This window comes from Nomascus leucogenys, chromosome 15 (genome assembly GCF_006542625.1).
Source record: "Nomascus leucogenys isolate Asia chromosome 15, Asia_NLE_v1, whole genome shotgun sequence".
Lineage (NCBI taxonomy): Eukaryota > Metazoa > Chordata > Mammalia > Primates > Hylobatidae > Nomascus > Nomascus leucogenys.
Genome location: NC_044395.1, coordinates 66,175,545 through 66,189,045, shown reverse-complemented (window position 1 = coordinate 66,189,045; position 13,501 = coordinate 66,175,545). Strand labels below are relative to the sequence as shown.

Here is a 13,501-nt window from a genome sequence, read left to right as displayed (position 1 = left end):
ATGACTGAATTGGAACAAGGCAAAGCCTATAAAAAAAATTAAGCAGCAGTATCCTCTTGGGGGCCCCTTCCCCACACTATCTCAATGCAAATATCTGTCTGAAACGGTCCCTGGCTAAACTCCACCCATGGGTTGGCCAGCCTTGCCTTGACCAATAGCCTTGACAAGGCAAACTTGACCAATAGTCTTAGAGTATCCAGTGAGGCCAGGGGCCGGTGGCTGGCTAGGGATGAAGAATAAAAGGAAGCACCCTCCAGCAGTTCCACACACTCGCTTCTGGAACGTCTGAGATTATCAATAAGCTCCTAGTCCAGACGCCATGGGTCATTTTACAGAGGAGGACAAGGCTACTATCACAAGCCTGTGGGGCAAGGTGAATGTGGAAGATGCTGGAGGAGAAACCCTGGGAAGGTAGGCTCTGGTGACCAGGACAAGGGAGGGAAGGAAGGACCCTGTGCCTGGCAAAAGTCCAGGTCGCTTCTCAGGACTTGTGGCACCTTCTGACTGTCAAACTGCTCTTGTTCAATCTCACAGGCTCCTGGTTGTCTACCCATGGACGCAGAGGTTCTTTGACAGCTTTGGCAACCTGTCCTCTGCCTCTGCCATCATGGGCAACCCAAAAGTCAAGGCACATGGCAAGAAGGTGCTGACTTCCCTGGGAGGTGCCATAAAGAATCTGGATGATCTCAAGGGCACCTTTGCCCAGCTGAGTGAGCTGCACTGTGACAAGCTGCATGTGGATCCTGAGAACTTCAGGGTGAGTACAGGAGATGTTTCAGCCCTGTTGCCTTTAGTCTCGAGGCAACTTAGACAACTAAGTATTGATCTGATCACAGCTGAATCTACCCGCAGGGTGTGAGCTGTTTGAAGATACTGGGGTTGGGAGTGAAGAAACTGCAGAAGACTAACTGGGCTGAGACCCAGTGGTAACGTTTTAGGGCCTAAGGAGTGCCTCTAAAAATCTAGACGGACAATTTTGACTTTGAGAATAGAGAGGTGGAAATGAGGCAAATTACTTTTCTTTATTAGATTCCGGTAGAAAGAATTCTAATCATTTCACCATTTTTGTTATTCGTTTTAAAACATCTATCTGGAGGCAGGACAAGTATGGTCATTAAAAAGATGCAGGCAGAAGGCGTATATTGGCTCAGTCAAAGTGGGGAACTTTGGTGGCCAAACATATATTGCTAAGGCTATTCCTATATCAGCTGGACACATATAAAATGCTGCTAATGCTTCATTACAAACGTATGTCTTCTAGTTCCAGATGGGGGCAAAGTATGTCCGGGGGTGAGGAACAATTGAAACATTTGGGCTGGAGTAGATTTTGAAAGTCAGCTGTGAGTGTGTGTGTGTGTGTGTGTGTGTGTGAGCGTGTGTTTCTTTTAACGTCTTCAGCCTACAACATACAGGGTTCATGGTGGCAAGAAGATAGCAAGATTTAAATTATGGCCAGTGACTAGTGCTGCAAGGGGAACAACTACCTGCATTTAATGGGAAGGCAGAATCTCAGGCTTTGAGGAAGTTAACATAGGCTTGATTCTGGGTGGAAGCTGGGTGTGTAGTTATCTGGAGGCCAGGCTGGAGTCTCAGCTCACTATGGGTTCGTCTTTGTTGTCTCTTTTCATCTCAACAGCTCCTGGGAAATGTGCTGGTGACCGTTTTGGCAATCCATTTCGGCAAAGAATTCACCCCTGAGGTGCAGGCTTCCTGGCAGAAGATGGTGGCTGGAGTGGCCAGTGCCCTGTCCTCCAGATACCACTGAGCCCCCTGCCCATGATGCAGAGCTTTCAAGGATAGGCTTTATTCTGCAAGCAATAAAAATAATAAATCTATTCTGCTAAGAGATCACACACGGTTGTCTTCAGTTCTTTTTTATATGTCTTTTTAAATATATGAGCCACAAAGGGTTTTATGTTGAGGGATGTGTGTATGTGTATTTGTACATGGCTGTGTGCATACTCCTCACTTTTTTGTTTACATGAGATGTGGGTTTTGATGAGCAAATAAAAGAACTAGGCAATAAAGAAACTTGTACATGGGAGTTCTGCAAGTGGGAGTAAAAGGTGCAGGAGAAATCTGGTGGGAAGAAAGGCCTCTATAGGACAGGACTCCTCAGAAACACATGGTTTGGAAGAGATGGGGAAAGGTTCAGTTAAGGTGCTGAACCCCCTTCACTGGATTGCAGCACAGCAGTGAGGAAGGGGCTCAACAAAGAAAAAGTGTTCCAAGCTTTAGGAAGTCAAGGTTTAGGCAGGGATAGCCATTCTATTTTATTAGGAGCAATACTATTTCTAATGGCATCTGGCTTTTCTCAGCCCTTGTGAGGCTCTATGGGGAGGTTGAGGTGTTAGAGATCAGAGCAGGAAACAGGTTTTTCTTTTCACGGTAACTACAATGAAGTGATCCTTACTTTACTAAGGAACTTTTCGTTTTAAGTGTTGATGCATGCCTAAAGAGGTGAAATTAATCCCGTACCCTTAAGTGTACAGACTGGTCACAGCATTTCAAGGAAGAGACCTCATTGTAAGCTTCTAGGGGAGGTGGGGAATTAGGTGAAGGAAATGAGCCAGCAGAGGCTCACAAGTCAGCATCAGCGTGTCATGTCTGAGCAGCAGACCAGCATGGTCAGATGAAAATGTAGTGTGAAGAATTTGTATAACATTAACTGAGAAGGCAGATTCACTGGAGTTCTTATATAATTGAAAGTTAATGCATGTTTATAGGCAAGAGTTTAGTTTAATGTGATGGTGTTATGAACTTAACGCTTGTGTCTACAGAAAATTCACATGCTGAATCCCCAACTCCCAATTGGCCCCATTTGTGGGGGTGGCTTTGGAAAAGTAATTAGGTTTAGATGAGCTCATGAGAGCAGATCCCCATCACAGAATTATTTTCCTCATCAGAAGCAGAGAGATTAGCCATTTCTCTTCCTTCCGGTGAGGACAGAGTGGGAAGTCAGCCACCTGCAACCCAGGAAGAGAGCCCTGACCAGGAACCAGCAGAAATGTGAGAAAAAATTCTGTTGTTGAAGTCATCCAGTCTATCCTATTTTGTTATAGCACCTTGCACTAAGTAAGGTAGATGAAGAAAGAGAAAAAAGTGAGCTTGGGTGTTCAGTGGATTAGAAACCATGTTTATCTCAGGTTTACAAATCGCCACTGGTCCCCTGTGTTTCAGTATAAAATACCAACTCTACTACTCTCATCTGCAAGACCCAAATAGTAAGCCTGAGCCCTTCTCTCTAACTTTGATTTCTATTTTTTCTTCAACATACTTTAGGCTTGTAATGTATTTATATACAGTGAAATGTCAAGTTCTTTCTTTATATTTCTTTCTTTCTTTTTTCTCCTCAGCCTCAGAGTTTTCCACATGCCCTTCCTACTTTCAGGAACTTCTTTCTCCAAACGTCTTCTGCCTGGCTCCATCATATCAAAAAGGACCCACTTCAAATGCAGTCACTCACTACCATTTCACAATTTGCACTTTCTTTCTTTTTTCTTTTATTTTTAGTAAAACAAGTTTATAAAAAATTAAAGGAATAAATGAATGGCTACTTCATAGGCAGAGTAGCCCTAAGGGCTGCTGGTTGCCGATTTTTATTGTAATTTTTCAATAGTATGCTAAACAAGGGGTAGATTATTTATGCTGCCTATTTTTAGACCATAAAAGATAACTTCCTGATGTTGCCATGGCATTTTTTTCCTTTTAATTTTTTTCATTTCATTTTAATTCCCAAGGTACATGTGCAGGATATGCAGGCTTGTTACATGGGTAAATGTGTATCCTTCTGGCCTTTTAGCCATCTTTATCAATGAGCAGATATAAGCTTTACACAGGATCATGAAGGCTGAAAGGATTTCACCAATATTATTATAATTTCAATCAACCTGATAGCTTAGGGGATAAACTAATTTGAAGATACAGCTCGCCTCCAATAGCCAGAATTCCAGAGCTTCTGGCATTATAATCTAGCAAGGTTTGAGATCATGGATCACTTTCAGAGAAAAACAAAAACAAACTAACCGAAAGCAAAACAGAACCAAAAAACCAGCATAAATACTTCCTACCCTGTTAATGGTCCAATATGTCAGAAACAGCACTGCGTTAGAAAAAAAGCTGTCTAAGGCACACTGAGATTCGAGTTATCACAGTGTGTGGACTATTAGTCGATAAAAACAGCCCTTGCCTCTTTAGAGTTGTTTTCCATGCACATGCATGTCTTATGTCTTAGAATAAGATTCCCTGAGAATTGAACCTAGCATTTATACAAGATAATTAATTCTAATCCACAGTACCTGCCAAAGAACATTCTACCATCAGCTTTACTGAGCATAGAAGAGCTACACCAAAACCCTGGGTCATCAGCCAGCACACACACTTATCCAGTGATAAACACACATCATCTGGTGTATACAAACATACATGAATATGGAATCAAATATTTCTTCTAAGATGAAACAGTCATGATTTATTTCAAATAGGTACGCATAAGTAGATATTGAGGTAGGCATTAGGTCTTATATTACATAACACTAATCTATTACTGCGCTGAAACTGTAGCTCTATAGGAATTGTTTTCACTGCACTATTGAGAACTTAAGAGATAATGGCAAAAGTCACAGAGAGTACATTCAAAAAGAAGTATAGCACTTTTTCCTTAGAAACCAATGCTCACTAAATGAGACTAAGATTTGTCCCATCAAAAATCCTGGACCTATGCCTAAAACACATTTCACAATCCCTGAACTTTTCAAAAATTGGTACATGCTTTAGCTTTAATCTCCAGGCCTCACTGGAGCTAGATACAAGAAGGTAAAAAAAGGCTGACAAAAGAAGTCCTGGTATCCTCTATGATGGGAGAAGAAAACTAGCTAAAGGGAAGAATAAATTAGAGAAAAATTGGAATGACTGAATTGGAACAATGCAAAAGCTATAAAAAAATTAAGCAGCAGTATCTTCTTGGGGGCCCCTTCCCCACACTATCTCAATGCAAATATCTGTCTGAAACGGTCCCTGGCTAAACTCCACCCATGGGTTGGCCAGCCTTGCCTTGACCAATAGCCTTGACAAGGCAAACTTGACCAATAGTCTTAGAGTATCCAGTGAGGCCAGGGGCCGGCGGCTGGCTAGGGATGAAGAATAAAAGGAAGCACCCTCCAGCAGTTCCACACACTCGCTTCTGGAACGTCTGAGATTATCAATAAGCTCCTAGTCCAGACGCCATGGGTCATTTCACAGAGGAGGACAAGGCTACTATCACAAGCCTGTGGGGCAAGGTGAATGTGGAAGACGTTGGAGGAGAAACCCTGGGAAGGTAGGCTCTGGTGACCAGGACAAGGGAGGGGAGGAAGGACCCTGTGCCTGGCAAAAGTCCAGGTCGCTTCTCAGGATTTGTGGCACCTTCTGACTGTCAAACTGCTCTTGTTCAATCTCACAGGCTCCTGGTTGTCTACCCATGGACGCAGAGGTTCTTTGACAGCTTTGGCAACCTGTCCTCTGCCTCTGCCATCATGGGCAACCCCAAAGTCAAGGCACATGGCAAGAAGGTGCTGACTTCCCTGGGAGGTGCCATAAAGAACCTGGATGATCTCAAGGGCACCTTTGCCCAGCTGAGTGAGCTGCACTGTGACAAGCTGCATGTGGATCCTGAGAACTTCAGGGTGAGTACAGGAGATGTTTCAGCCCTGTTGCCTTTAGTCTCGAGGCAACTTAGACAACTAAGTATTGATCTGAGCACAGCTGAATCTACCCGCAGGGTGTGAGCTGTTTGAAGATATTGGGGTTGGGAGTGAAGAAACTGCAGAAGACTAACTGGGCTGAGACCCAGTGCTAACGTTTTAGGGCCTAAGGAGTGCCTCTAAAAATCTAGACGGACGATTTTGACTTTGAGAAAGGAGATGTGGAAATGAGGCAAATTACTTTTCTTTATTAGATTCCGGTAGAAAGAATTCTAATCATTTCACCATTTTTGTTATTCGTTTTAAAACATCTATCTGGAGGCAGGACAAGTATGGTCATTAAAAAGATGCAGGCAGAAGGCGTATATTGGCTCAGTCAAAGTGGGGAACTTTGGTGGCCAAACATATATTGCTAAGGCTATTCCTATATCAGCTGGACACATATAAAATGCTGCTAATGCTTCATTACAAACGTATGTCTTCTAGTTCCAGATGGGGGCAAAGTATGTCCGGGGGTGAGGAACAATTGAAACATTTGGGCTGGAGTAGATTTTGAAAGTCAGCTGTGAGTGTGTGTGTGTGTGTGTGTGTGTGTGTGAGCGTGTGTTTCTTTTAACGTCTTCAGCCTACAACATACAGGGTTCATGGTGGCAAGAAGATAGCAAGATTTAAATTATGGCCAGTGACTAGTGCTGCAAGAGGAACAACTACCTGCATTTAATGGGAAGGCAGAATCTCAGGCTTTGAGGAAGTTAACATAGGCTTGATTCTGGGTGGAAGCTGGGTGTGTAGTTATCTGGAGGCCAGGCTGGAGTCTCAGCTCACTATGGGTTCATCTTTATTGTCTCTTTTCATCTCAACAGCTCCTAGGAAATGTGCTGGTGACCGTTTTGGCAATCCATTTCGGCAAAGAATTCACCCCTGAGGTGCAGGCTTCCTGGCAGAAGATGGTGGCTGGAGTGGCCAGTGCCCTGTCCTCCAGATACCACTGAGCCCCCTGCCCATGATGCAGAGCTTTCAAGGATAGGCTTTATTCTGCAAGCAATAAAAATAATAAATCTATTCTGCTAAGAGATCACACATGATTTTCTTCAGCTCTTTTTTTACATCTTTTTAAATATATGAGCCACAAAGGGTTTATATTGAGGGATGTGTGTATGTGTATTTCTGCTGCCTGTGTGTGTTTGTGGTGTGTGCGTACTCATTTATTTTCGTAAGAGATGTGAATTTTGATGAGCAAATAAAAGAACAAAGCAGTAAAGACACTTGTTCACGGGAGTTCTGCAAGTGGGAGTAAATGGTGTAGGAGAAATCCGGTGGGAATAAAGACCTCTATAGGACAGGACTCCTCAGAAACAGATGTTTTGGAAGAGGTGGGGAAATGTTCAGTGAAGACCTGAGGACTGGATTGCAGCAGAGTAGCAAGGATGGTTCTTAATGAACGGAAAGTGTTCCAAGCTTTAGGAGGTCAAGGTTTAGTCAGGTTTAGCAATTCTATTTTATCAGGGGGAATACTCTTTCTAATGGCACTTAGCTTTTCGCAGCCCTTGTGGATGCCTAAGAAAGTGAAATTAATCCCATGCCCTCAAGTGTGCAGATTGGTCACAGCATTTCAGGCGAGAGACCTCATTGTAAGCTTCTGGGGAGGTGGGGACTTAGCTGTAAGAAATGAATCAGCAGAGCCTCACAAGTCAGCATGAGCATGTTATGTTGAGCAACAGGCCAGCACTGTGAGATCAAAATGTAGTGGGAAGAATTTGTACATTAATTGGAAGGCTTACTCAATGGAATTTTTATATAGTTGGATGTTAGTGCATCTCTATAAATAAGAGTTTAATGTGATGGTGTTATGGACCTAATGTTTGTGTCTCCTCAAAATTCACATGCTGAATCCCCATCTCCCAACTGACCTTATCTGTAGGGGAGGCTTTTGAAAAGTAATTAGGTTTAGATGAGGTCATGAGAGCAGATCCCCACCATAAAATTATTTTCCTTATCAGAAGCAGAGAGACCAGCCATTCCTCCTTCCTCCCGGTGAGGACACAGTGAGAAGTCAGCCATCTGCAATCCAGGACCACGAATCAGCCTTCAGAAATGTGAGAAAAAACTCTGTTGTTGTAGCCATCCAGTCTCTGGTATTTTGTTATAGCACCTTGCACTGAGTAAGGCAGATGAGGAAGGAGAAAAAAATAAGCTTGGGTTTTGAGTGGACTAGAGACCACGTTTATCTCAGGTTTGCAAATCTCCCCTCGTCCCCTATGTTTCAGTATACAATACCTACTCTACTACTCTCATCTGTAAGACCCAAATAAGAAGCCTGCGCCCTTCTCTCTAACTTTGATTTCTCCTATTTTTACTTCAACATGCTTTACTCTAGCCTTGTAATATCTTTACATACAGTGAAATGTAAAGTTCTTTATTCTCTTTCTCTTTCTTTCTCTCTTTCTTTCTTTCTTCCTTCCTTTCCTTCCTTCCTTTCTCTTTCTTTCCTTTCTTTCTTTTTTCTCCTCAGCCTCAGAATTTGGCACATGCCCTTCCTTCTTTCAAGAACTTCTCCAAACGTCTCTGCCTGGCTTCATCATATCAAAAAGGTCCCACTTCAAATGCAGTCACTACCATTTCAGAATATGCACTTTCTTTCTTTCTTTTTTGTTTTTTGTTTTTTTTAAGTGAAAGCAAATTTCTTGAGAGTAAAGAAATAAACGAATGACTACTGCATAGGCAGAGCAGCCCTGAGGGCCACTGGTTCTTCATTTTCGTGGTTATTTCTTGATGATATGTTAAACAAGTTTTGCATTATTTATGCCTTCTCTTTTTAGGCCATATAGGGTAACTTCCCGACATTGCCATGGCATTTGTTTTTTTTTTCTTTTAATTTAATTTAATGTTACCTTAAATTCAGTGGTACATGTACAGGATATGCAGGTTTGTTTTATAGGTAGAAGTGTGCCATGGTTTTAATGGGGTTGGTTTTTTTTTTTTGTGAAGTTGTTTAAGTTTCTTATTTACTCTGGATATTAGGCCTTTGTCAGAAGAACAGATTGGAAAAATTTTTTCCCATTCTGTAGATTGTCTTTCACTCTGATGGTAGTTTCTTTTGCTGTGCAGGAGCTCTTTAGTTTAATTAGATTCCATTTGTCAATTTTTGCTTTTGCTGCAATTGCTTTTCATGTTTTCACCATGAAATCTGTGCCCGTGCTTATATCATGAATGGTATTGCCTTGATTTTTTTCTAGGCTTTTTATAGTTTGGGGTTTTTCATTTAAGTCTCTAATCCATCTGGAGTTAATTTTTGGATAAGGTATAAGGAAGGAGTCCAGTTTCATTTTTCAGCATATGGCTAGCCAGTTCTCCCCCATCATTTATTAAATTGAAAATCCTTTCCCCATTGCTTGCTTTTGTCAGGTTTCTCAAAGACCAGATGGTTTGTAGACACAATATGCAGTTTCTTCAAGTCATATAATACCATCTGAAATCTCTTATTCATTCATTTCTTTTAGTATGTATGCTGGTCTCCTCTGCTCACTATAGTGAGGGCACCATTAAACCAGAGAATCTGTCTGTCTAGTTCATGTAAGATTCTCAGAATTAAAAAAAATGGATGGTATATGAATGAAACTTAATTGATGACATATGGAACCTAATACATATTTGTTGAATTAATGCATAAAAAGCAACAGGGAGAAGTTGACAACTGCAATGATAACCTGGTATTGATGATATAAGAGTCTATAGATCACAGTGGAAGCAATAATCATGGAAAACAATTGGAAACCGGGAACCGCCACAAACAAGAAAGAATCAATACTTCCAGGAAAGTGACTGCAGGTCACTTTTCCTGGAGCAGATGAGAGAAAAGTGGAAGTTAGCAGTAACTGCTGAATTCCTAGTTGGCTGACGGAAAGATGCAGCAGCTGTTCACTGGTATGCAGGGTTTTAGATGTATGTACCTAAGGATATGAGGTATGGCAATGAACAGAAATTCTTTTGGGAATTAGTTTTAGGGCCATTAAAGGACATGACCTGAAGTTTCCTCTCAGGCCAGTCCCCACAACTCAATATAAATGTGTTTCCTGCATATAGTCAAACTTACCACTTCTTTTTCTTCATATCATCGATCTCTGCTCTTAAAGATAATCTTGGTTTTGCCTCAAACTCTGTTTGTCACTACAAACTTTCCCCATGTTCCTAAGTAAAACAGATAACTGCCTCTCAACTGTATCAAGTAGACTAAAATATTGTGTCTGTAATATCAGAAATTCAGCTTTAATATATTGGGTTTAACTCTTTGAAATTTAGAGTCTCCTTGAAATACACATGGGGGTGATTTCCTAAACTTTATTTCTTGTAAGGATTTATCTCAGGGGTAACACACAAACCAGCATCCTGAACCTCTAAGTATGAGGACAATAAGCCTTAAGAATATAAAATAAACTGTTATTCTCTCTGCAGGTGGAAGTGTGCTCTGTCTATCCCTGAAATCACTTGTTTGAGACGCATGAGACGTGCAGCACATGAGACACGTGCAGCAGCCTGTGGAATAATGTCAGTAAAGAATGTCTCTGCCTGATTAGATATAAAGACAAGTTTAACACAGCATTAGACTGTACATCGAGCCTGTGCCAGACACAAATGACCTAATGCCCAGCACGGGCCATGGAATCTTCTATCCTCTTGCTTGAACAGAGCAGCACACTTCTTCCCCAACACTGTTAGATGTTCTGGCATAATTTTGTAGATATGCATGATTTGACATGGACTGTTGTTCAACGATTCAGAGGAAATCTCCTTTGTTCAGATAAGTACACTGACTACTAAATGGATTAAAAAACATGGTAATAAAACCCAGTTTTCCCCTTACTTCCCTAGTTTGTTTCTTATTCTGCTTTCTTCCAAATTGATGCTGGATAGAGGTGTTTATTTCTATTCTAAAAAGTGATGAAATGGGCCGGGCGCGGTGGCTTACACCTGTAATCCCAGCACTTTGGGACACTGAGGTGGGCAGATAATGAGGTCAGGAGATCAAGACCATCCTGGCTAACATGGTGAAACCCTGTCTCCACTAAAAATACAAAAAATTAGCCAGACATGGTGGCGGGCACCTGTAGTCCCAGCTACTCAGGAGGCTGAGGCGGGATAATGGCGTGAACCTGGGAGGCAGAGCTTGCAGTGAGCAGAGATCGCACCACTGCAGTCCAGCCTGGGTGACAAAGCGAGACTCCATCTAAAAAAAAAAAAAAAAAGAAAGAAAGAAAGAAAGAAAGAGTGATGAAATTGTGTACTCAATGTAGTCTCAAGAGAACTGAAAACCAAGAAAGCCTGTGGCTTCTTCCACATAAAGCCTGGATGAATAGCACCATACATGTTGTTACATTGTCACAACTCCTGATCCAGGAATTGATGGCTAAGATATTCGTAATTCTTATCCTTTTCAGTTGTAACTTATTCCTATTTGTCAGCATTCAGGTTATTAGTGGCCGCTGGCGAAGTCCTTGAGAAATAAACTGCACACTGGGTGGTGGGGGTAGTGTAGGAAAATGGAAGGGAAGGAAGTAAAGTTTCAAATTAAGCCTGAACAGCAAAGCTCCCCTGAGAAGGCCACCCGGATTCTATCAGAAACTCAAATGTCCATCTTGCAAAACTTCCTTGCCCAAACCCCACCCCTGGAGTCACAACCCACCCTTGACCAATAGATTCATTTCACTGGGAGAGGCAAAGGGCTGGTCAATAGATTCATTTCACTGGGAGAGGCAAAGGGCTGGTCAATAGATTCATTTCACTGGGAGAGGCAAAGGGCTGGTCAATAGATTCATTTCACTGGGAGAGGCAAAGGGCTGGTCAATAGATTCATTTCACTGGGAGAGGCAAAGGACTGGTCAATAGATTCATTTCACTGGGAGAGGCAAAGGGCTGGGGGCTGGAGAGGAGAAGTAAAAAGCCACACATGAAGCAGGAATGCAGGCATGCTTCTGACTCATCTGTGATCACCAGGAAACTCCCAGATCTGACACTGTAGTGCATTTCACTGCTGACAAGAAGGCTGCTGCCACTAGCCTGGGAAGCAAGGTTAAGGTGAGAAGGCTGGAGGTGAGATTCTGGGCAGGTAGGTACCGGAAGCCGGGGCAAGGTGCAGAAAGGCAGAAAGTGTTTCTGAAAGAGGGATTAGCCCATTGTCTTACATAGTCTGACTTTGCACCTGCTCTGTGATTATGACTATCCCACAGTCTCCTGGTTGTCTACCCATGGACCCAGAGGTACTTTGGAAGTTTTGGCTATCTGGGCTCTGACTGTGCAATAATGAGCAACCCCAAAGTCAAGGCACATGGCAAGAAGGTGCTGATCTCCTTCAGAAAAGCTGTTATGCTCACGGATGAACTCAAGGCAACTTTGCTACGTTGAGTGACCTGCACTGTAACAAGCTGCACGCAGACCCTGAGAACTTCCTGGTGAGTACTAAGTACACTCATGCTTTCTTCTTTACCCTTAGATATTTGCACCATGGGTACTTTTGAAAGTCGAGGTGGCTTTTTCTTGTGCTATGAGTCAGCTATGGGGTATGATATTTCAGCAGTGGGATTTTGAGAGTTATGTTGCTGTAAAAAACATAACTAAAATTTGGTAGAGCAAGGACTATGAATAATGGAAGGACACTCACCATTTGATGGCTCTGAAAAACACATCTTATAAAAAATTCTGGCCAAAATCAAACTGAGTGTTTTTGGATGAGGGAACAGAAGTTGAGATAGAGAAAATAACATCTTTCCTTTGGTCAGTGAAATTTTCTATGAAAATTAATAGACACTTTTCTGCATAGCCCTGGAGGTTAGAAAAAGATCAACTGAACAGAACAGTGGGAAGCTGTTAAAAAGAGGATTGTTTCCCTCTGAATGATGATGGTATGCTTTTGTACGCATGGTACAGGACTCTTTGTTATGAGTGTTTGGGAAAATTGTATGTGTGTGATGACTGGGGATGTATCCTATCCCTTACTGTTCCATGAAGTACTATTATCCTACTTTTTAAAAGGACGGAGTCTCTAAAAAAGTGAAACAATTAATCACAATGTGCTGGGGTAGTGAGTTGGCATAGCAAGTAAGAGAAGGATAGGACGCAATGGGAGGTGCAGGGCTGCCAGTCATATTGAAGCTGATGTCTAGCCCATAATGGTGAGAGTTGCTCAAGCTCTGGTCAAAAAGGATGGAAGTTCAGCTTGAGGCCTTCTATTCACTATGTAACATTTTCTTTTTATCTTCACTCCCTCCCCAGCTCTTAGGCAACATGATATTGATTGTTTTGGCAACCCACTTCAGCGAGTTTACCCTACAGATACAGGCTTCTTGGCAGGAACTAACAAATGCTGTGGTTAATTCTGTAGCCCACAAGGACCACTGAGTTCCCCGTCTGCTATGTTTGTACCTACTAATGTCCCAAAAGCTCATCTCCTTTAGATGGGGGAGAATGGGGAGAAGAGCAGTATCCTGCCTGCTGATTTAGTTCCTGCATGATAAAAATAAAATAGAGAAATATGCTCTCTAAGAAATATCATTGTATTGTTTTTCTGTCTTTATATTTTACCCTGATTCAGCCAAAAGGACGCACCATTTCTGATGGAAATGAGAATGTTGGAGAATGGGAGTTTAAGGATAGAGAAGATACTTCCTTGCAATCCTGCAAGATAAGAGAGAACTTGTGGGTGGCTTTAATGGGGTAGTTATTCCTAGGAAGGGGAAATCGTCTCTAGAATAAGACAATATCTTTACAGAAAGGCAGGGCAATGGAGGTACTCTTTAGAGATGTAAGACGATTGTTGGTAGCGTGTA

General features: G+C 42.1%; 2 protein-coding genes and 1 long non-coding RNA gene across 3 annotated transcripts; all 3 read left to right on the top strand.

Annotated features, from left to right (window-relative positions):
• The first annotated feature begins 238 nt into the window (after positions 1-238).
• On the top strand, positions 239-1,853 carry LOC100582529 (hemoglobin subunit gamma-1). Its single transcript, XM_004090648.3, has 3 exons — positions 239-411; positions 535-757; positions 1,637-1,853. The coding sequence occupies exons 1-3, from the start codon at positions 320-322 to the stop codon at positions 1,763-1,765; spliced, it is 444 nt and encodes a 147-aa protein (XP_004090696.1). The 5' UTR covers positions 239-319; the 3' UTR covers positions 1,766-1,853.
• A 3,289-nt stretch (positions 1,854-5,142) lies between these two features.
• Positions 5,143-6,761, top strand: LOC100581638 (hemoglobin subunit gamma-2). Its single transcript, XM_003254825.4, has 3 exons — positions 5,143-5,317; positions 5,441-5,663; positions 6,545-6,761. Exons 1-3 carry the CDS (start codon positions 5,226-5,228, stop codon positions 6,671-6,673), a joined length of 444 nt encoding a protein of 147 aa, XP_003254873.1. The 5' UTR covers positions 5,143-5,225; the 3' UTR covers positions 6,674-6,761.
• Positions 6,762-11,641: 4,880 nt separating this feature from the next.
• On the top strand, positions 11,642-13,221 carry LOC115830493. The gene is made up of 3 exons (XR_004026046.1): positions 11,642-11,784; positions 11,906-12,127; positions 12,948-13,221. It is a non-coding gene; the product is annotated as an uncharacterized LOC115830493 (long non-coding RNA).
• Positions 13,222-13,501: the final 280 nt, after the last annotated feature.